The 16093-nt window shown below is 39.3% G+C and overlaps 1 protein-coding gene across 2 annotated transcripts; it reads left to right on the forward strand.

Moving 5' to 3' along the window:
* Positions 1–566: 566 nt before the first annotated feature.
* LOC133451113 (homeobox protein orthopedia B-like) lies at positions 567–5030 on the forward strand. Of its 2 annotated transcripts, none has more exons than XM_061730056.1 (3): positions 567–724; positions 1012–1406; positions 3676–5030. In XM_061730056.1, the coding sequence occupies exons 1-3, from the start codon at positions 649–651 to the stop codon at positions 4177–4179; spliced, it is 975 nt and encodes a 324-aa protein (XP_061586040.1). In that variant the 5' UTR covers positions 567–648; the 3' UTR covers positions 4180–5030. The 2 variants fall into 2 exon arrangements, with proteins under 2 accessions (XP_061586040.1, XP_061586041.1); XM_061730057.1 differs by having other exon boundaries at positions 567–685.
* The last annotated feature ends 11063 nt before the right edge of the window (positions 5031–16093 follow it).

Raw genomic sequence — 16093 nt, forward strand, 5'->3', positions numbered from 1 at the left:
TAAAACGACAGGCTGATTAACTTTTTCCTATTGTGAGTAGCTATAATCTTTGCTGTAGAGTCTGAAGTCTAAATGACCAAGTCTGGTTTGAACATAGGGATTTTGAAATTGCTAATTATTTAATGGAATTACATTTTCTGGTTCAAATACACTATAAGGAAATAAACAAAATAAAACCAGCCTGTGCAGGTATATTATATAACCACACAAAGAGAGGACTCCTGTCATAGCACACGCTATATAAGATTAAACAAACACATTAAGATGTTTAACATGAAATAATTTGAGCATGAAAAGCTAATAAATCAGAGGACGGGATGAAAGAGGATTGAATTGTAGTGTTTCGTGCGCGGTGTTTTCACTCGTCCCACTGCGTGCACGCGTGCGTAAAAACCAGAGGGGTGGGGGGGGGGGCACGTCGGTGACATTTCCCAGCTCCGGCTCTGATTGGCTCTTATTTGAGGAAGCTCGCCGGTTCTTTCAACTAATAAGCGCCTCCCCGTCGCTCTAAAGGACATTATAATGCAAGGGACCTCCTTTTTTAACCACAAACCGAATTTTCGTTCATTTAGGCTATATATACTTTTTAAATTGCCCCCGAAGTTGTAGGATTTTTTTGGAGCGCATTTCACCCTGGAGCGGTACGCGATGCTCTCTCATGCCGACCTCCTGGATGCTCGGCTCGGTGAGTTATCATCACTAAACTCCGGCCCTAAACTCCAGTGTAAGATTTCAACTTCTTGTTTCACGTTGTACGGCAATAGATAGACTTTATTGTTAATTGTGTTAACAGTTAAGTGGTTTATCGTTAGTCAATGACATGTTTTTACAGAAATGTATATCTGTAGTCTGAACTAATAACAAAAAAAATGAATGTTTGAATAGAAAATGTGAATTTGATTGAATTATAATGTACTTTAGATGCACATTCCTCTTTTGTTCTTAAGATGAAAAGCTGCTTTCAAAGATTTGCCTTGGTTTTACTCATTCTCATCCACGTCGTTCTCCCAGGGATGAAGGATGCTGCAGAGCTGCTCGGACACAGAGAAGCTCTGAAATGCCGGCTGGGAGGCGGAGTGTCGGACCAGGGGCATCCGGGAGACATGGCCCCTGGCTCGGACTCTGTAGAGGGAACCACGCTCCTGCCGGGGGAGGACATCGCGACTGTGGGAAGCAACTCCACCGGCATGTCGGTGAACGGGAAGGAGCAGGACAAGCAGCAGCAGCAGCAGCCGCAGCAGAACTCCGGGCAGACGGCGAGCCAGAAACAGAAGCGGCACAGGACGCGCTTCACGCCGGCGCAGCTTAACGAGCTGGAGCGCAGCTTCGCCAAGACTCACTACCCTGATATCTTCATGAGGGAGGAACTGGCCCTGAGGATCGGCCTCACTGAGTCCAGAGTTCAGGTAATTCAGGTACATAGGCTACTTGTGAAGTGAGGAGGATTTTAGCACGGTGCATAGTGTAGGGTGTGGCTTCGGCTTCAGATTATGTTGTGTGAAAGTTCAAAATTCATCTAATGAATCTGGAGGGCAGATATGAATACGTGTATTTATTTTTTCAAGTACTATTTGACCACATTTATAATGCACGTATTTATAACCATATGTATGGTTATTTGTTATTGCTCTTTACCGATGACATTTCCCGTATATATTTGTCTGAAAATCCTTTACGTGCTAAAACGGTTGGATTGGTGGAGTTGGTACAGGTCAAATTAAAATAAGCCATGACTAAAAGTAGGCTATAGCTATAGATTATAATTTATGTCACATATCCCTTTTAACAGAACACGACGAATCATTCAAAATAAGTGTGAAAATGTAAAAACAAAACAGCAAATATTATATTCTAATATTTGAATAATATCAGAGATTTAAAAATAGCCTATAAAATGACCCACACGTGATTTCTTTGAATTATTTTACTCCAATGACCAAAATGCAAGAACTATCAATCTCTAATTTGAAAAGGGCGCTGCCCATGGTGCTGAAATATTTCTCATCCGCGGATAATAATCGAGTCAAAATTATTTGAAATGTTTTGATGTAATCCGTGTAATCCAAGTAGATGTCCTTAAGAAAAGGGAAACTGAGAATACATTTTAGTGTGCATAACATTACAATAGGTTGTTTTAACATTGAAATGCAATTCCCTGGCCAAAATAATGTTAATTTTCCTCCCAAAATAAAGATTTGAACAGAATTATGAGGATCGAACATTAGTAGAATATTTTACAGTCTGTTTCCGGGGAGGATGTACATCCATTTTAGACCATAATAAATAAAGGATCAATTAAATAACATAAAACACTTTAAACAAACAACAAAACAAAACAAAACAAAACAAGCAGTCTTGAACGTCCCTCCCTGCAAAAAAACAAACACATTATCTACCAATTTCAGTCTTATTTATAACAGTGACTGGGTTATTAACCAGTGATGTGAAATTCATGCAAATTATCCCACTGAAAGCAATAAAACCAGTACAATCATTAGTCACCTTAATAATCAATTCTTTATTCCACACTGAGCATAACCCAAAGCGCTCCGTGCTCCTTCCCGCTGCTGGTAAACACCAGTGAAAAGCATGCAAGTGCAGCCTTCGGTGGGCGTGCTGGCCCCGCAAATACCTCCACAGCCTCTCCTCTAAAATGCTCCATCAGCGACGTCTTAATAGGACTCAAGAATATATTGTACTTTTTTAATGGAATGAGAAATTGCATTTTCTTTCCCCCTCGAGTGTAATGGGTTTGGGTGACGTTTCACGGCTGGCTGAGCGGAATGAGAGCGAGATTTCACTTTTAATACGGTGGCATCGACTCACGGGCTTGCGCGCGCATTAATCACGCCCGAAGATGATGAAATCTTTATAAAGCCCGACGGTGTCGCCCGTGCGCGCTTTTCGCCGCGTGTAAATGGAGGTTTGCGCTTCTCTCCAGAGCCGGTGGAGCTCTGGCATATTTTATTTTCATGTGGCTGTGTACATACAGCGAAGCAGACCATTTATATAAAACTCCACGCAACATTAGAGGCAAATTTCAGTAAACATTGCTTGTAAATAAGATTTTAGAAAGATTAATTGTTCGACCAAATGCTGCGGAAAAACACTGTGTGATAGGCTACTAATTGGGGTATCTATTTTCTTCTGCGCTTTGCTTTATCTTTGGTTAAAATTCACCCAGCTGCATTTTCACTGATTCGCTTTAATTCTAATCATACTCGGAAGTGATTATGGATTTGTATAATGTGGCTATAGCTATTTTGAGGAGCACTACTACTCCTCAAAGTTTTTAATATAGTTTACTCTATATTTTTTTCCACAGCACAATAAAGATTTGAATGAGATATTTGGCTCTCAGAATTTGGGTCACATGAGATATTTACTGTTGGGGAATGTATGGCCAAAATATATTCGTGAGCCTTTTATGAAAGAAACAAAAAACCTTTTTCTTTATTTATAACGTTAGCTTGATGTCCGATTAGGGGTTTATGGTTTGAGCACATTGAGTCCATGCTCGTCGTGTGAAATGTGCATTATAAATACATTTGCCTTGCCTTGCCTTGCCTTGAGATTTCTCGAATACCACGAATACCTTTGTGCTCAATCATGGATGCAAACACATTCCTAATGTCCTCCGTGCCTCTTATTTTATTCTCCGTCTCTGCTTTCTAGGTTTGGTTCCAGAACAGGCGCGCCAAGTGGAAGAAGAGGAAGAAGACCACCAACGTGTTCCGCGCCCCGGGCACGCTGCTGCCCACGCCGGGCCTGCCGCAGTTCTCCGCCGCCGCCGCCATGGAGAACAGCCTGTGCTCGTTCCACGCCAACGACTCCCGCTGGGCCACGGGGATGCCGGGGGTGTCGCAGCTGCAGCTGCCGCCCGCCCTGGGCCGCCAGCAGGCCATGGCGCAGTCCCTGTCACAGTGCAGCCTGGGCCCCGGGCCGCCGCCGAACTCCATGGGCCTGTCGAACGGCCTGTCCTCCAACGGCCCTGGTCTGCAGTCCCACCTCTACCAGTCGCCTTTCCCGGGAATGTCGGCCTCTCTCTCCGGCCCCACGAACGTATCTGGCTCCCCGCAGCTGTGCAGCTCCCCGGACAGTGACATGTGGAGAGGGACAAGCATCGCGTCGTTGCGGCGCAAGGCGCTGGAGCACACAGTGTCCATGAGTTTCACTTAGTGACTTTTCACACCATCACCACTCCCTACTCGGTCCAAAAAACCCCTCTCTCCAGTCGCCGCTCTTGTCACTCTCTGTTTTTAAGCCCACTGCTTTAGATCAAAAGGACAGAATGAATCCTGAAAGCGAGTAAATGGAGCTTGAATGAGACTTTATACATGATGAAAAATAACAGGTCAACGCTGATGGACATTTAGAAGGGGAACAACGAGTTTTAAGCTGTTTATCTTGTTAATTCTAAAGGATTTTTTAATCAACTATTGATGATATATTGTAATGGTCTCTAGAACATAGGCCCGAATTACTGAGAGCCAAACAATCGTCGTATTTACGTTTTCATCGAGTGCGTCTTGACGCACCAGTTATTGTGTTCAGGTGACGTTGTGTTATGTCGAGCGGTTATTTATAGTACTGGATATAATATTTGGTAACTGTGAACCACACGCCTATACCACACTGACAGTGAGCCTCTTGAACTGGGTCTCAGGCATGCGCTGTTCATGTGGATTTAATAATCAGAAGAAAAAACAGGTGCCCATCCAGATTTGAGCCGGCGCTTTTATTAGAGGATCTCGCTCTCGTCTGCATGAGACCAGAGCAGGAATCCAAATTAAAATATTAAATAAATGAAAATAGAAATAAAAAAAAATACATGATCTCTCAGTAGGCCTCTCTGTTTTAGGATGTTTTGTGTAGATAAAACATTCTTGCTGTACACGCTGGTCCTTTTTGTGACATGTTTTAACTTATTGTATGTGCTATTACTTGACACATTTCTTAAATGTTTGATCTTACATCGAAAAGCTCCACATTCACGGGTTTGTACCAATTTAAAATAAACAAGCAAATAAAAGTACTTTTCAAGAATGTCAAAAATGACAACGATGTATGACTCTATTTGATTTAAACATTTTGGATTTATCATTTCATGAGCTACGAATTCCAATAGGCCCTGAGAAATAGTTTATTCTCATCGGTATGTATAACCAGGCATTGTGTTTCAGGTTGTGCGTTCGTTAAACATTTGGGAAATATTTATCTCCGGGCTTATTTTCTTACAAAAGAAAATAATGGGATCGTGTCCTGCCAGCTTGGCTGCATTTTGTTTAACAGTCATGAATAATTAGTGGTCATCGTGACTTAGCTACAGAGATGTTTTTCAACAGTGTTTCTGAGATGACAGGGTTAAAGGCTTTATGAAGGGTGTCTGGTCTCATGGTGGCAGACAGCAGCAGTAAAGATGTCAGTGCTCTGATGTGACGGTCATCGCTTTTTAAGCATGACGGTCATCTCACTGAGCAGACTGGACAGACTGTACCTTAACAAAACTCTTGTTCCGGTCAGTAAGCTTTAACTTGTGTGTTTAGGCTAAATGTTCCTACTCTGCTATGACATACTTGTCAGTACCTTGCAAACATAACACTTTTAGAATAACATTGGACTCAATTATTGTGCAGGTCAGAAACAGAAATTGTTAATTTTAGTCTCATTTGGATCCAGAGGATTGATACTATCCTGATAAACAGGTGGCCTGTCCAGGGTGTACACCCATCTTTGTCCTGAAGAAAGCTGGGATGGGCTCCAGCAGAGGGGCTCCCCTACACCCTGAGGATAAAGTAGGTATGGATAAGTAGGTAAGGATTGGATTGACACAATCAGTATTTGGTGCATTGGTTGTCAAAACGTCATTTTTAAACAAATGGTGGTTTAATTATTTTTATTTTATTTTATTTTTTGTTAGGAGACAGCTAAAGCACAACATTGCAATTAAGGAAATCAAAATTATGTGCCTTGTACCTAAATGCACATCTATTTGGTACATTTTCCGACCATGTAGGTTAATTTGTTGCCCCCTATCAGCTAAGCCTCCTATTCAAGGTTACTCTAGATCAGTGATGAACAAAACCCACAGAATCAACTTACTTTCCGCTGCAGCTATCTGACATATTAAGTTATGCTAGGGTAAATGTAAATCATATGCAAGTATACAACAGACTGGCCCAATATGCACAGGCCTTCTTTTTGTAATATACGAATGATCTGTTAAACCCAAGTTACTCAAGACTCTTCTTTTGAATAAGATGAGTCATATGTGAAATCTTTTTCCACCACACACTTACATGTGGTGCTTTTTGCTGCATAATGAATTTACTGTTGCAGTCATAGGAGTGCCCTATCCTGGCGACATTAAATGTATTATCATACACTTTAGGAGCCAAAATCTAATGCAATCCCACAAGATGTTATTAAAGTCAAGTCTTTATCCTAAAAGTAAACTACAGTCATTATTTATCCTCTGTAATTATACATAGTGTTTACTGCAATACACACATGTCATGATAAATTTAAATACAGATAAACAACATTAGGTTGTTTAGCTTTTGCACCTTTTTGATCATTTGACATTTATTTAAAATTCCTCAATCAGTTCTGTAATAAGAAAACCTCTCACCTAATTTGCATCTTCAATTTCAAATGATCCTGATGAAAGATGGAATGTGTGCAGACTCAAAAGCAGCTCTGAATGAGGTAAATAATTCTTTTTTTTTTCATTATGAAAGTGAGCAGACCTCACTGTCTGTGTCAAAGAGTATAAGTGTCAACTTGAGCCTGAAATCACAGCAGCTCAAATTAATCAGCGTGTTAACCTCATCTCGTTTCCAGCGCTGAGGCCAATTTATGGTCATGGGATGGTAATTGATGAGATATGGCATTACCATAAGCAGTCCCACTGCCTGTAAACTTATAATTGGAGTTTCTGTAACAATGCAGAGAGGTTAAACAAAGGATTAATCAAAATTAACGAAAGTATATTACTTTTCCCATATTAAACAGTTGGTTTCCACCTTTTCTATTAACATAAATTTGTTTTCAGTAATTCCCTGAATTACTGCAAATACCAACCCAAGTCAAGACCCTGAAAAATTCATTTATTCCTCTGTGTTTGTGTGTGAGAGAGAGATCCAGTAATGTTTCTGTTACACTGTGGCAAACATGAGTTTGAATGAGACCTCCTGAAGTTTTCCAACACATAATAAAATACAATTCAATGTTATTTGGTGGATACATTGACCGGGCCACATAGTTTTACTTTATAAAATGAAATAAAGCTTAATAACTCACTACAGATGGAAAACGTAAAGATAATTGAAAATGTACGTTTTTATTTAGTTACAGGTTGTTATCAACTGTTTACACTCAAGAGACGAATGTAAATCAATTGCTTTCGGAATAACATTTGATCTGCCCTTATTTAACATTGTATTTCAGATTCATTGTACATCTTCTGGTCAATCAATGGAAACTGATTAATACTATTGTTTTATTTTATTTTATATGTTGTTTTTTTTTAGCTTTAACGGTTTCTAATATAACTTGAGTTCATTTTTGTCTTACATATTTACATCTTAGTGGGAGTAAATCTTTTTTTTTCAGGATAAAGGCATGGAGACCTACCCATAATGCAAGGCATGCCATTAGAAGATACTGCAAGACATTTGATCAAACAGAGGAGCCACAGCCAGCTGACTGCAGCTCCACCCATCCAGGCTGGAGCTGCAGTTGCTGTGTGCAGCCGAAGGAAATCTACCTCAACGTGCGGCTCAGCCCAGCAGATCCGGCCCTGTGCTGACTACTGTGTCCTGGGCTGCAGTAACAGATGTGAAATCACATTACCCAAACGCTGCAATTAGTCTCACTCGCTCGCGGGTTAATGAGTTTGTGGAAATGTGCGACCCATTCCTCATTAGGTAATTTCTCATGCACTGATGAGAGAGGAAGGGAGATGTGGGTATAGCAACTTAGTGAAAATGGCACATAGTCTGCTGCTGTGCATACTGTACAGTGTCTGCATGAGGGGGGAGCATCAACAGCACTTCTATGATTGTCTTTCTTTCTTTTAAACACTTTAACCAAAACATATATACTACCCATACCATGAAGGGGATAATAGATTCAACATTTTCACTCTCAAATATTCTGTACGGACATCAGCAGCTTCTGTCATCTGCTGGAGCCCCATCAGCCAGTCTCATTATGGACTGTCTTATCTCCTTGCTCGGGCACAGAGTCTGTGTGTGAATAGAAAAGCTCTGTCAGAACACAATGGAGGACAACAAAAGAACTAATTAGCAATCAATTACCGACATGTTTCTGTCCTGCACCTTTTATCTGGTTAGTTAGAGTGTAAGGCAGGTTACCACCACTCAGCGTGTCCCCATTCACTCACTCACACACAAGCCACCTGCTGCTTATATGTCTTTTTATGCATGCGTGTAGCAAATGTGTGTGTGTGTGTTTGGAGGATTCAGGTTATTGTGAGGTTGTGCAGGGTATCCCAGTGATACATGGTTAAACAGAGGAGAATGTGACCTCAATTGTGTGTGAGATAAAGGTGAACCATCTTCAAATCAATCCAATTTAGACCATTAGAGAAAGTTGCTTTTCACCATTTCCACACCTAGCAGTGTAAAAGATAGTCGTTCATTAGCCTCATCTGTGCCAATCAGTCTCTAAATTCTCCTTTGTTGTAGGTCATTGCTTCTGTTCGCTGCCGCGATGGCTGAAGTAAGCTGAGGCTGAGGAGAAAATTCCTCTCATTAAAAAGCACTGAATATAAAATTTCTTAAAATCAAGCACAGATAAAGTAGATTCAGTGTCTAATTTGAGCACGTGGCTTGCTCATTTCAGCATCTCCTCCTCTCTGTTGCTGTGTAACCATCGTGAACACACACACAATGTGACATCTGGGGGGAAAGTGTGCTGTGAGGAGGCTGCGAGTGCCTCTCATGATAACAACTCTGCATCTCAACAACCGACATCCATCATCATCAACACTAACATCTGCTCTGAGCCTCAGCCTTAAATCTCTTTCTGCTCCCCCAGCCCTTTACCTCTCCGTATACTTGTCGCCCTCCCTCCCCCTTTCTTACACTTTCCTCCCCTTCCTTCCCTTCTCTTCTGTTCATCTTTTTCTCACAGGACGTGCCTTTATAGCCACTCTTCTCAATGTCCTCAATCCAAATCCCCCTCATTGGCAGAATATGTGTGGACATGTTTTTGCTTCCACCAGCCTTAGAAATCAATATTTAATGATGATGTTATCGGAGCTTTTATGTGTAATTTAACCAGTGTGTCAGTATGAATGAGACACTGTCAGCTTTATGACGTCAAACATTTATTTTCTGTTAATGGGTGCTCCTGGTGGTACACAAACCAAAGCCCAGTGGAAGTCTGATGAATTTGTCAGTTTCATTTGTGTTCATGCATGAAGTCAGAAATGATATACACACACACTTGCACATTTACCTTTGGAAAAACACTCACAGTTCAGTTGATGTACAGAAATTTGATAAGAATGCAAAAAAAAAAACCCAAACTATAAGTTGAATTACACCCTGATACATCGTTATTACCTTCCAGGCCATTTTCAAAGTCATACAAACTTTTTGATGCACAGTATTTATGTACTGTATTTATTTATATATTTTTTTACATGCTTAAACATAAAGATAAAGTCAATGATCTGGTGAAGGTTTAACTTCAGGTTGGTTCAAATGGTTTGATACCCTCTATTTCATTCAAAGGCTGATAAATAAGAAGCGTTAATTCAACAGTTTCATTCACCTTCAGGCTTTTGAAAACATTTTAAACAAGGTTTTATTTCTAAATGGATTATTAACTATAAAAATGAAGGGTAAGAAACAAAAAACATTGAAAATAAATCCCACAGTGCTCAACTTTGATGAGACATTTCTGTGACTGCAGTGGTTTGGATTTAAAACACAACTAATCATCTGTTTGTTTCGATCCAGATCATATCACCCAGTATGTGTGCATGCATGCCAGCGTCATCGGATTCTGACATTTTCCAAAGCAAAGGCAATTACTTCCCCTCTTCAGCTCTGGGAGCCAACATTGTTGAGAGGCAATAATCATGATAGTTTTCTCAGTCATTTTTCTCCCAATAACAAGCCATTTTTAATCCAATTAGGAGTGCTAACGTGAGAGGCATAATACCACGGCCCCTGGGACAGATGAGAGAATATGCAGGACATTTATCCCGACAGTCAATATTGGATTTTTCACAAAGCAGCTGTGCCTGCTCTCCCTGACATTCTCCACCCCTGCACAGTGATCCGTCCTGATTAAACCAGCTTTTCTACTTTATCAACATTCATTACATGACCTGGTCATGCATGGCCAGAGAAACCAGGACCAGCAAACTTACATGTCCTGCGTTGGGGTTTTCCAACTGTGCGTTTGCCTTGGATTCAACAGTTTAGTGAAAGATGATATACGTAGTTTTATTTCAGATTGTAAGCCTACTTGAAAGTATATGAGCAGTAAAAATCCATTATGGTATTCCCCGAAACTTTTCTCACATATATTGAATGGCTAGATTTGTTTTTACAAAGTGAATTTGTATGCAGGTGGCTAAACAGACTGCATGTTGTAGTATAATATAATTCTGCTGTAACACTATGAGCTGTACTTTATTTGTGATTTGAACCTCCTAATTGTATTTGATTTTCAAGCGCATAAACGTCAGGTTTAGTTTATAGTTCTTGTTTTGTTTACTATTCCCAGGATAAATATAAAAAAATAAAAACAAATTTAAGATTTAATGTGTAACAGTTTATGAAAAGCAGTGAACATCAGCCATTGCTTTAAGCAGCTAAACATTGCCACCTTGTGGTGGATGTTGGGTGGTGTACATTGCCATGAACAAGAAAAATTATTTATTCAGCAAATTATTTATTTAACTTTTTTTTTTTTAGATAAAAACCGAGACAGATGGTCAATAGATTTATATCTTGCCTCGGCATCACTTAATCAAATATGACAACGGCTATATAGGGGGTTGAACAATTATTGTTCAATCAAAAGCGTACAGTAGCTCATAAAATGTAGAAAATGCATGAAAAAGAAGGCTTATGTTTGTAGCTGATTGCAGTCAATACATTTATGCAGTCTACTGAATCATTGTCATTGAGTGCATTGACTATGTGCACTAATCAATGTTTATTAGGCTGGGTATAATGCTTAGACCGACCACAGTGGAGGCTGAATGATGAAGGAACACATTTACCGAGTGTCAGAGGCCCACACACCTTCACTGAACTAAGCAGACATGTTTCACAATGCGAGGAAACTTCTAAAAGAGTATATGTTAATGAAGCAACATGTACTTTTTAGATTCAGAATGGATGTCCGAGATCCAACGGTACAGAATGAGATTATGCAACGCTTGAAGTTTTTTAACCCATGCATTTATTAATTGAACTGCCACTAACTGATTAGTACTACTACTACTTTTTACTACTGTAATTTAGCAGACGCTTTTATCCAAAGCGACTTACATCTGAGACACACATGTGGAGCAATTAGGTTTAAGGCCTTGCTCAGGGGCCCAAGGTGGTTCATCTTGGTTGCCATTCCGGGGCTTGAACCTCTGTAACCACTAGACTACCACCCTCCTGATTAGGGTCTCTGATTATTTTTTTGCCTTCAACTTGAAAGATGAAGCAACTGGCTTAAAACAAATATGTTCTACATTTTTGTTTCTGCATGACTCTTACTTCTGACTCCTCCTGCACAAAACTTGAGGCCTATGTTACCAGGAAAGAAGTTTTGCTGGTAGTTCACACATGCTGAGAAAGCCAGTGACACACAGTGATAAGGCCTTAGATAAAAAGGTAAAAGAGCAGATGATGCTCTGCTGCTCTCATACTTGTTATGTGAGGTAGTCACTGCAACTCAAAAATTCATTTCAGAGATATGAGCTGAAATGTGACCTTTTGACATACAAGAGTGTCCTGAGACTGGTGCAAGCAGGAGCATGGCCTGTGGAATCAAATTTTGTTATAAAGTGATAGGAAGTCATTCTCAGTCAATAACTCCCACAATAACCTCACTAAACCCAGAGGTATGAAGTGATGTCTCATTTTAAGTGCACCTGCAGGAGTTTACAGTACCAGTCAAACGTTGGGCACACTTTCCCATTAATTTGAATGCTAAAGTATACCCAAATGAAATTGACAAACAAACTTTTGACTGGTAGTGTATGTTTTAAATTAAATTTTGCTCTCTGACTGCTTCAGTATACGCAGATGAGTTTTCTTGCGAGAGGAAATCCCAGTCTGCTCCAGAAAAATGACTCTGAAATGCTACTATGTAGAATTGGACTCAACATTTGCATAATCCATCAAGCCTCCCTATTCAGTTTGTTATGGCTTTGATGTTTTACCAAGGAAACAAAAAAAAACCTCTTTAAAACATTTCCCAGCATGTACCATGCCTCACTGTGTCAGGGAAGTGTGCTCGCCACTGTCACTCACTGCTCTGTGCACCCTCAGGACGGGGGGAGGAATCAAGACGATGATTTGATGCAGTCTGTTGGCTTTCTTAACTAAGGCTGCTTTTTATGAACTGACTTTATATTATTATAGTTGTAATGAATGAGAATGAATTGGACCATTAATGTATTATAACAAATTGGATTTAAATGAATAATTAAATTGGACTGCATTTAACTGGACATGCATTGAACTTGTGTAGTTTCTCCTTAAAGTGCACTGAAATAGCATTTGATAGCATCGTGATGAATAAAGTTGAATTAATAATAGATGCTTTGAGGAAATTTGAGGTATTCTTAATAATAAACATTATCAGTGTTTGTTCATTCACAGATTGAACATGTGTAACATTTCTATGAAGGTTTATTTTTATTCTGCTCTGTTTCGTATTTGCTTGAATATTATTCATTATTACTAACGTGTCAGATGAAAAGCTTTAACTGGTAAAAACGAACTAAACTGGCCAGCATCCGAGGGGAGTCGTGAGACCTCCCCTGAAGAACTCAGTTGGAAGGTAATTAAAAAAAGAGTGTGTTATCCATCGCTCTTCATTAACGCACTTTGAATTCACCACTTTCAGGGGAGAGGAATGGGGAGGTGGGGCAAGGAAGAAAATCCATGCAGACTTTAAGGTAATCTCTCTCTGTCAGGGTCGGTCCAAACGGGGAGGGTCAGCTCATTACAGCCCCCGCAGGAGATGAATGGGTAAGTCAGACATTTAGGGGAGTCAGGCTGGACCGCTGTGTTGACAGGCAGAACTGTGCAAGAGCCGCCTGTGAATGTGTGTGCCAGGAAGTCACCACACAATAATAAGCAAAACAAAATACTTAGTGATATGTGTCCTCTCTGTGAAGGAGCAGGTGTGGTGAGGGAGGCTGCATGCTGGGCTATAAGGCCGGGTTCAGACACTAATGTCTGCAGTCAATAGTAACAGTGATTGAATTTAACCACATGGAGGGAGGATTTTCAACTCAAAACCAGCTGAGAACTCTGACTGTTAGAAGGTTATTTCTATTTTTAAAGCTGAATCAGTTGCACCTAACAAATCTTTTGGTTTGTGTTTTTTTTTTTCCCCCGCTTGCAATTGTGCCACCATCTAACTCTAAATGATGTTATTTTGTAATAAATCTCATAAATCCAGAGTTTGTGTTCCAACATTTGCCACCAGATGGTGGTATAGTCTTTATCATGTTGAGAAAGAAATGTACCACATACTCTGATATTGAGTTTAAAAAGTGAGAACATTGATGTTTTCTTTATTAACACCACTTTCAAACTCATGGGCAAAGGAAGCACTGAAGTCACATAAATACACATGATTTCACTGTGTGAAAGCACAATCCTGAACATTTATATCTGCAGAAAACATCAGTAAATTGTGTTTGCAGTAAATATCTGAGGACCATGATGGTTGTGTATTAGTATTACAAGTAAAGAATAACAGAAGAACAACTCTCCCATGGTGATGAGTAGCACAGGATTAGACACACAAGATAAACATTTCAACTGCTACATAATGAAGGATATTTCAATATATTGTACATTTTTTGTCCTGACAGAGGCCCATTGTTGTAGAAACAACAGATGATGAGAGAGATGAGTCCTCTGTAATAGTACCCTGTAGCCAGATTTTAAATAACAAACAGAAAAGACACTATTGTTACTTGTTTCAAGAATTAGATGGAGCTTTTCTGTGCCAACTTTGCAGACTTCTTCCCAAGTTTTTGTGTCCTACGGTGTGTACAGCTGACATACATATACACATTTATTCATTGTTTATAGCTTATAATCACTACTCTTGTTTAGGTCTGGTTTTATTCAGGTAGGCTTGGCTCTCTCATTTCAATGGCATTTGTAAAGATAGTTTTCTGTCCCTGTATTGGCATCAGTTCCTTTTTTTGTATGATCCATGCTTTCCTTATTCAATTGTTTTTTTTTCCACTACACCTTGGGAAAGCAGGCAGAGTCAGTTACCCCCCAAAAGAAGATTGCACATCAAGCCTGAACCCCCTCACATGCCAAAACATCCCTGGGTAATACCGTACATTACACTAGCCACTAATAGTGTTCCTCCCAAGCACAGAGAAATCGAGAAATTGTGTCAGGAATTTAACTTAAACTTAAGCCCAACGCAAAAAAGAGAGAAAAAAGAACCGAAACAAAACAAACAAATAAAACCCTTGGTTTGCGTTACTTCTTGTTTCATTTTGAAAAACTTGATTTTGCATCACGTTGTGATTACGTTTGAGATTATCGTATTGATTGCTGCACCTGTGTTTTGTTGTTTGCCAGATTTTCATCCTTGTGGGTGTTTTGTTCTCCGAATTCACTTCACTTTACCTTTCTATTTTTACCGCCAGCTCACCTGTGGTGCAGACCATAGCAGAAGATGTACTTTAGTCCACAGTAAGGTCGTTTCTGACTATTTGAACAAAAGCAAAGAAAAAAAATAGTGGAAGCCATTGGAACATTTTGTTGTTTCTCCATTTGCAGAAACTTTTCCAGAAAATATGAATCTTTATTGCTTCTTTTAGATCATATAAAACTGTATACTGTAAATATATATATCTTTATTCAATGTTAATTTTTGTAATATGTTATATTGGAAGCTGAAACGTGAACCAACAAAGAAGACATTTTCCATTCATCATTTAGAGCAGCATAATGAGATTGCAGGGTTACATGTCCATTAAAGTCTGTTCCTTAATTTGTTTTTTTTTCCTTAAACTATTATAGAATGTTATTGTGCGAAACATTTGTTGAAACTGCCAAATATGTAAGCACCAAGGGATTTGCAAATTCCTAATGGAGGACACAATTTACCCCATGTTTTAATAATAATAATAATAATAATAAAAAACTTCAGCTATTAGACGCTGGATAATAGATTCAGACATCAAAGACTCTGTAGAACAACTAATTATCATTAATGACCTTTGGCTTTTAATATCAAAGTAATACACCTTGAATAGGTCATCTTCACTGTAATACACTGGGTTGAGGGGCTGTTCAAATGAATTTTTTTCATTATGGTTATTGTTTTTACAGTGAGTGGCATCACAGACCTTCATCACTGAAGAAAATGTCAACTATTATTAGCTGAAAATAATTGCGCATGCAGAATCATTTTCATTTCAAATGAATGAGAGGATGCAAGAGATGTTTCATCGGATGTATGTATGAATACTGACAGGATAATGATCATCTCAACTACAGCTGAGTTTGACCTTTCACAAAGACAGAGCAGACACTTGAAATTAGTCTCATCTAAATGAATTTGCTGTGTATCTACCAACCAAATCACATCAAAGCTTCTTTCTTTTGGAGTCCGTTTATCCCTTCTCGCACCTCGTGATGTGCAATACATGACCTACAGTTTTAAATGTAGTATTTTTTGATAAAATGGCACATGTTTATAAATCAATAAGGATAAATATGAAGCAACACTGGTGGATTAACAAAGAAAATTGTCTTGTTGTAAGTCTCTTTAGGCTGTCAAACAAATGTTACTGGTGGTATCCTGCTATACCACTAACTCACACTCACTGAGAGTTTAG

This window comes from Cololabis saira, chromosome 9 (genome assembly GCF_033807715.1).
Source record: "Cololabis saira isolate AMF1-May2022 chromosome 9, fColSai1.1, whole genome shotgun sequence".
Lineage (NCBI taxonomy): Eukaryota > Metazoa > Chordata > Actinopteri > Beloniformes > Belonidae > Cololabis > Cololabis saira.

Excerpts from the sequence above, each read along its gene's own strand:
- LOC133451113 (XM_061730056.1), top strand. The coding sequence starts at position 649 with ATGCTCTCTCATGCCGACCTCCTGGATGCTCGGCTCGGTGAGTTATCA. Across the intron at positions 725-1,011 it reads CTCCGGCCCTAAACTCCAGT|GGATGAAGGATGCTGCAGAG; the intron begins GTAAGATTTCAA and ends TCGTTCTCCCAG. Across the intron at positions 1,407-3,675 it reads TCACTGAGTCCAGAGTTCAG|GTTTGGTTCCAGAACAGGCG; the intron begins GTAATTCAGGTA and ends TCTGCTTTCTAG.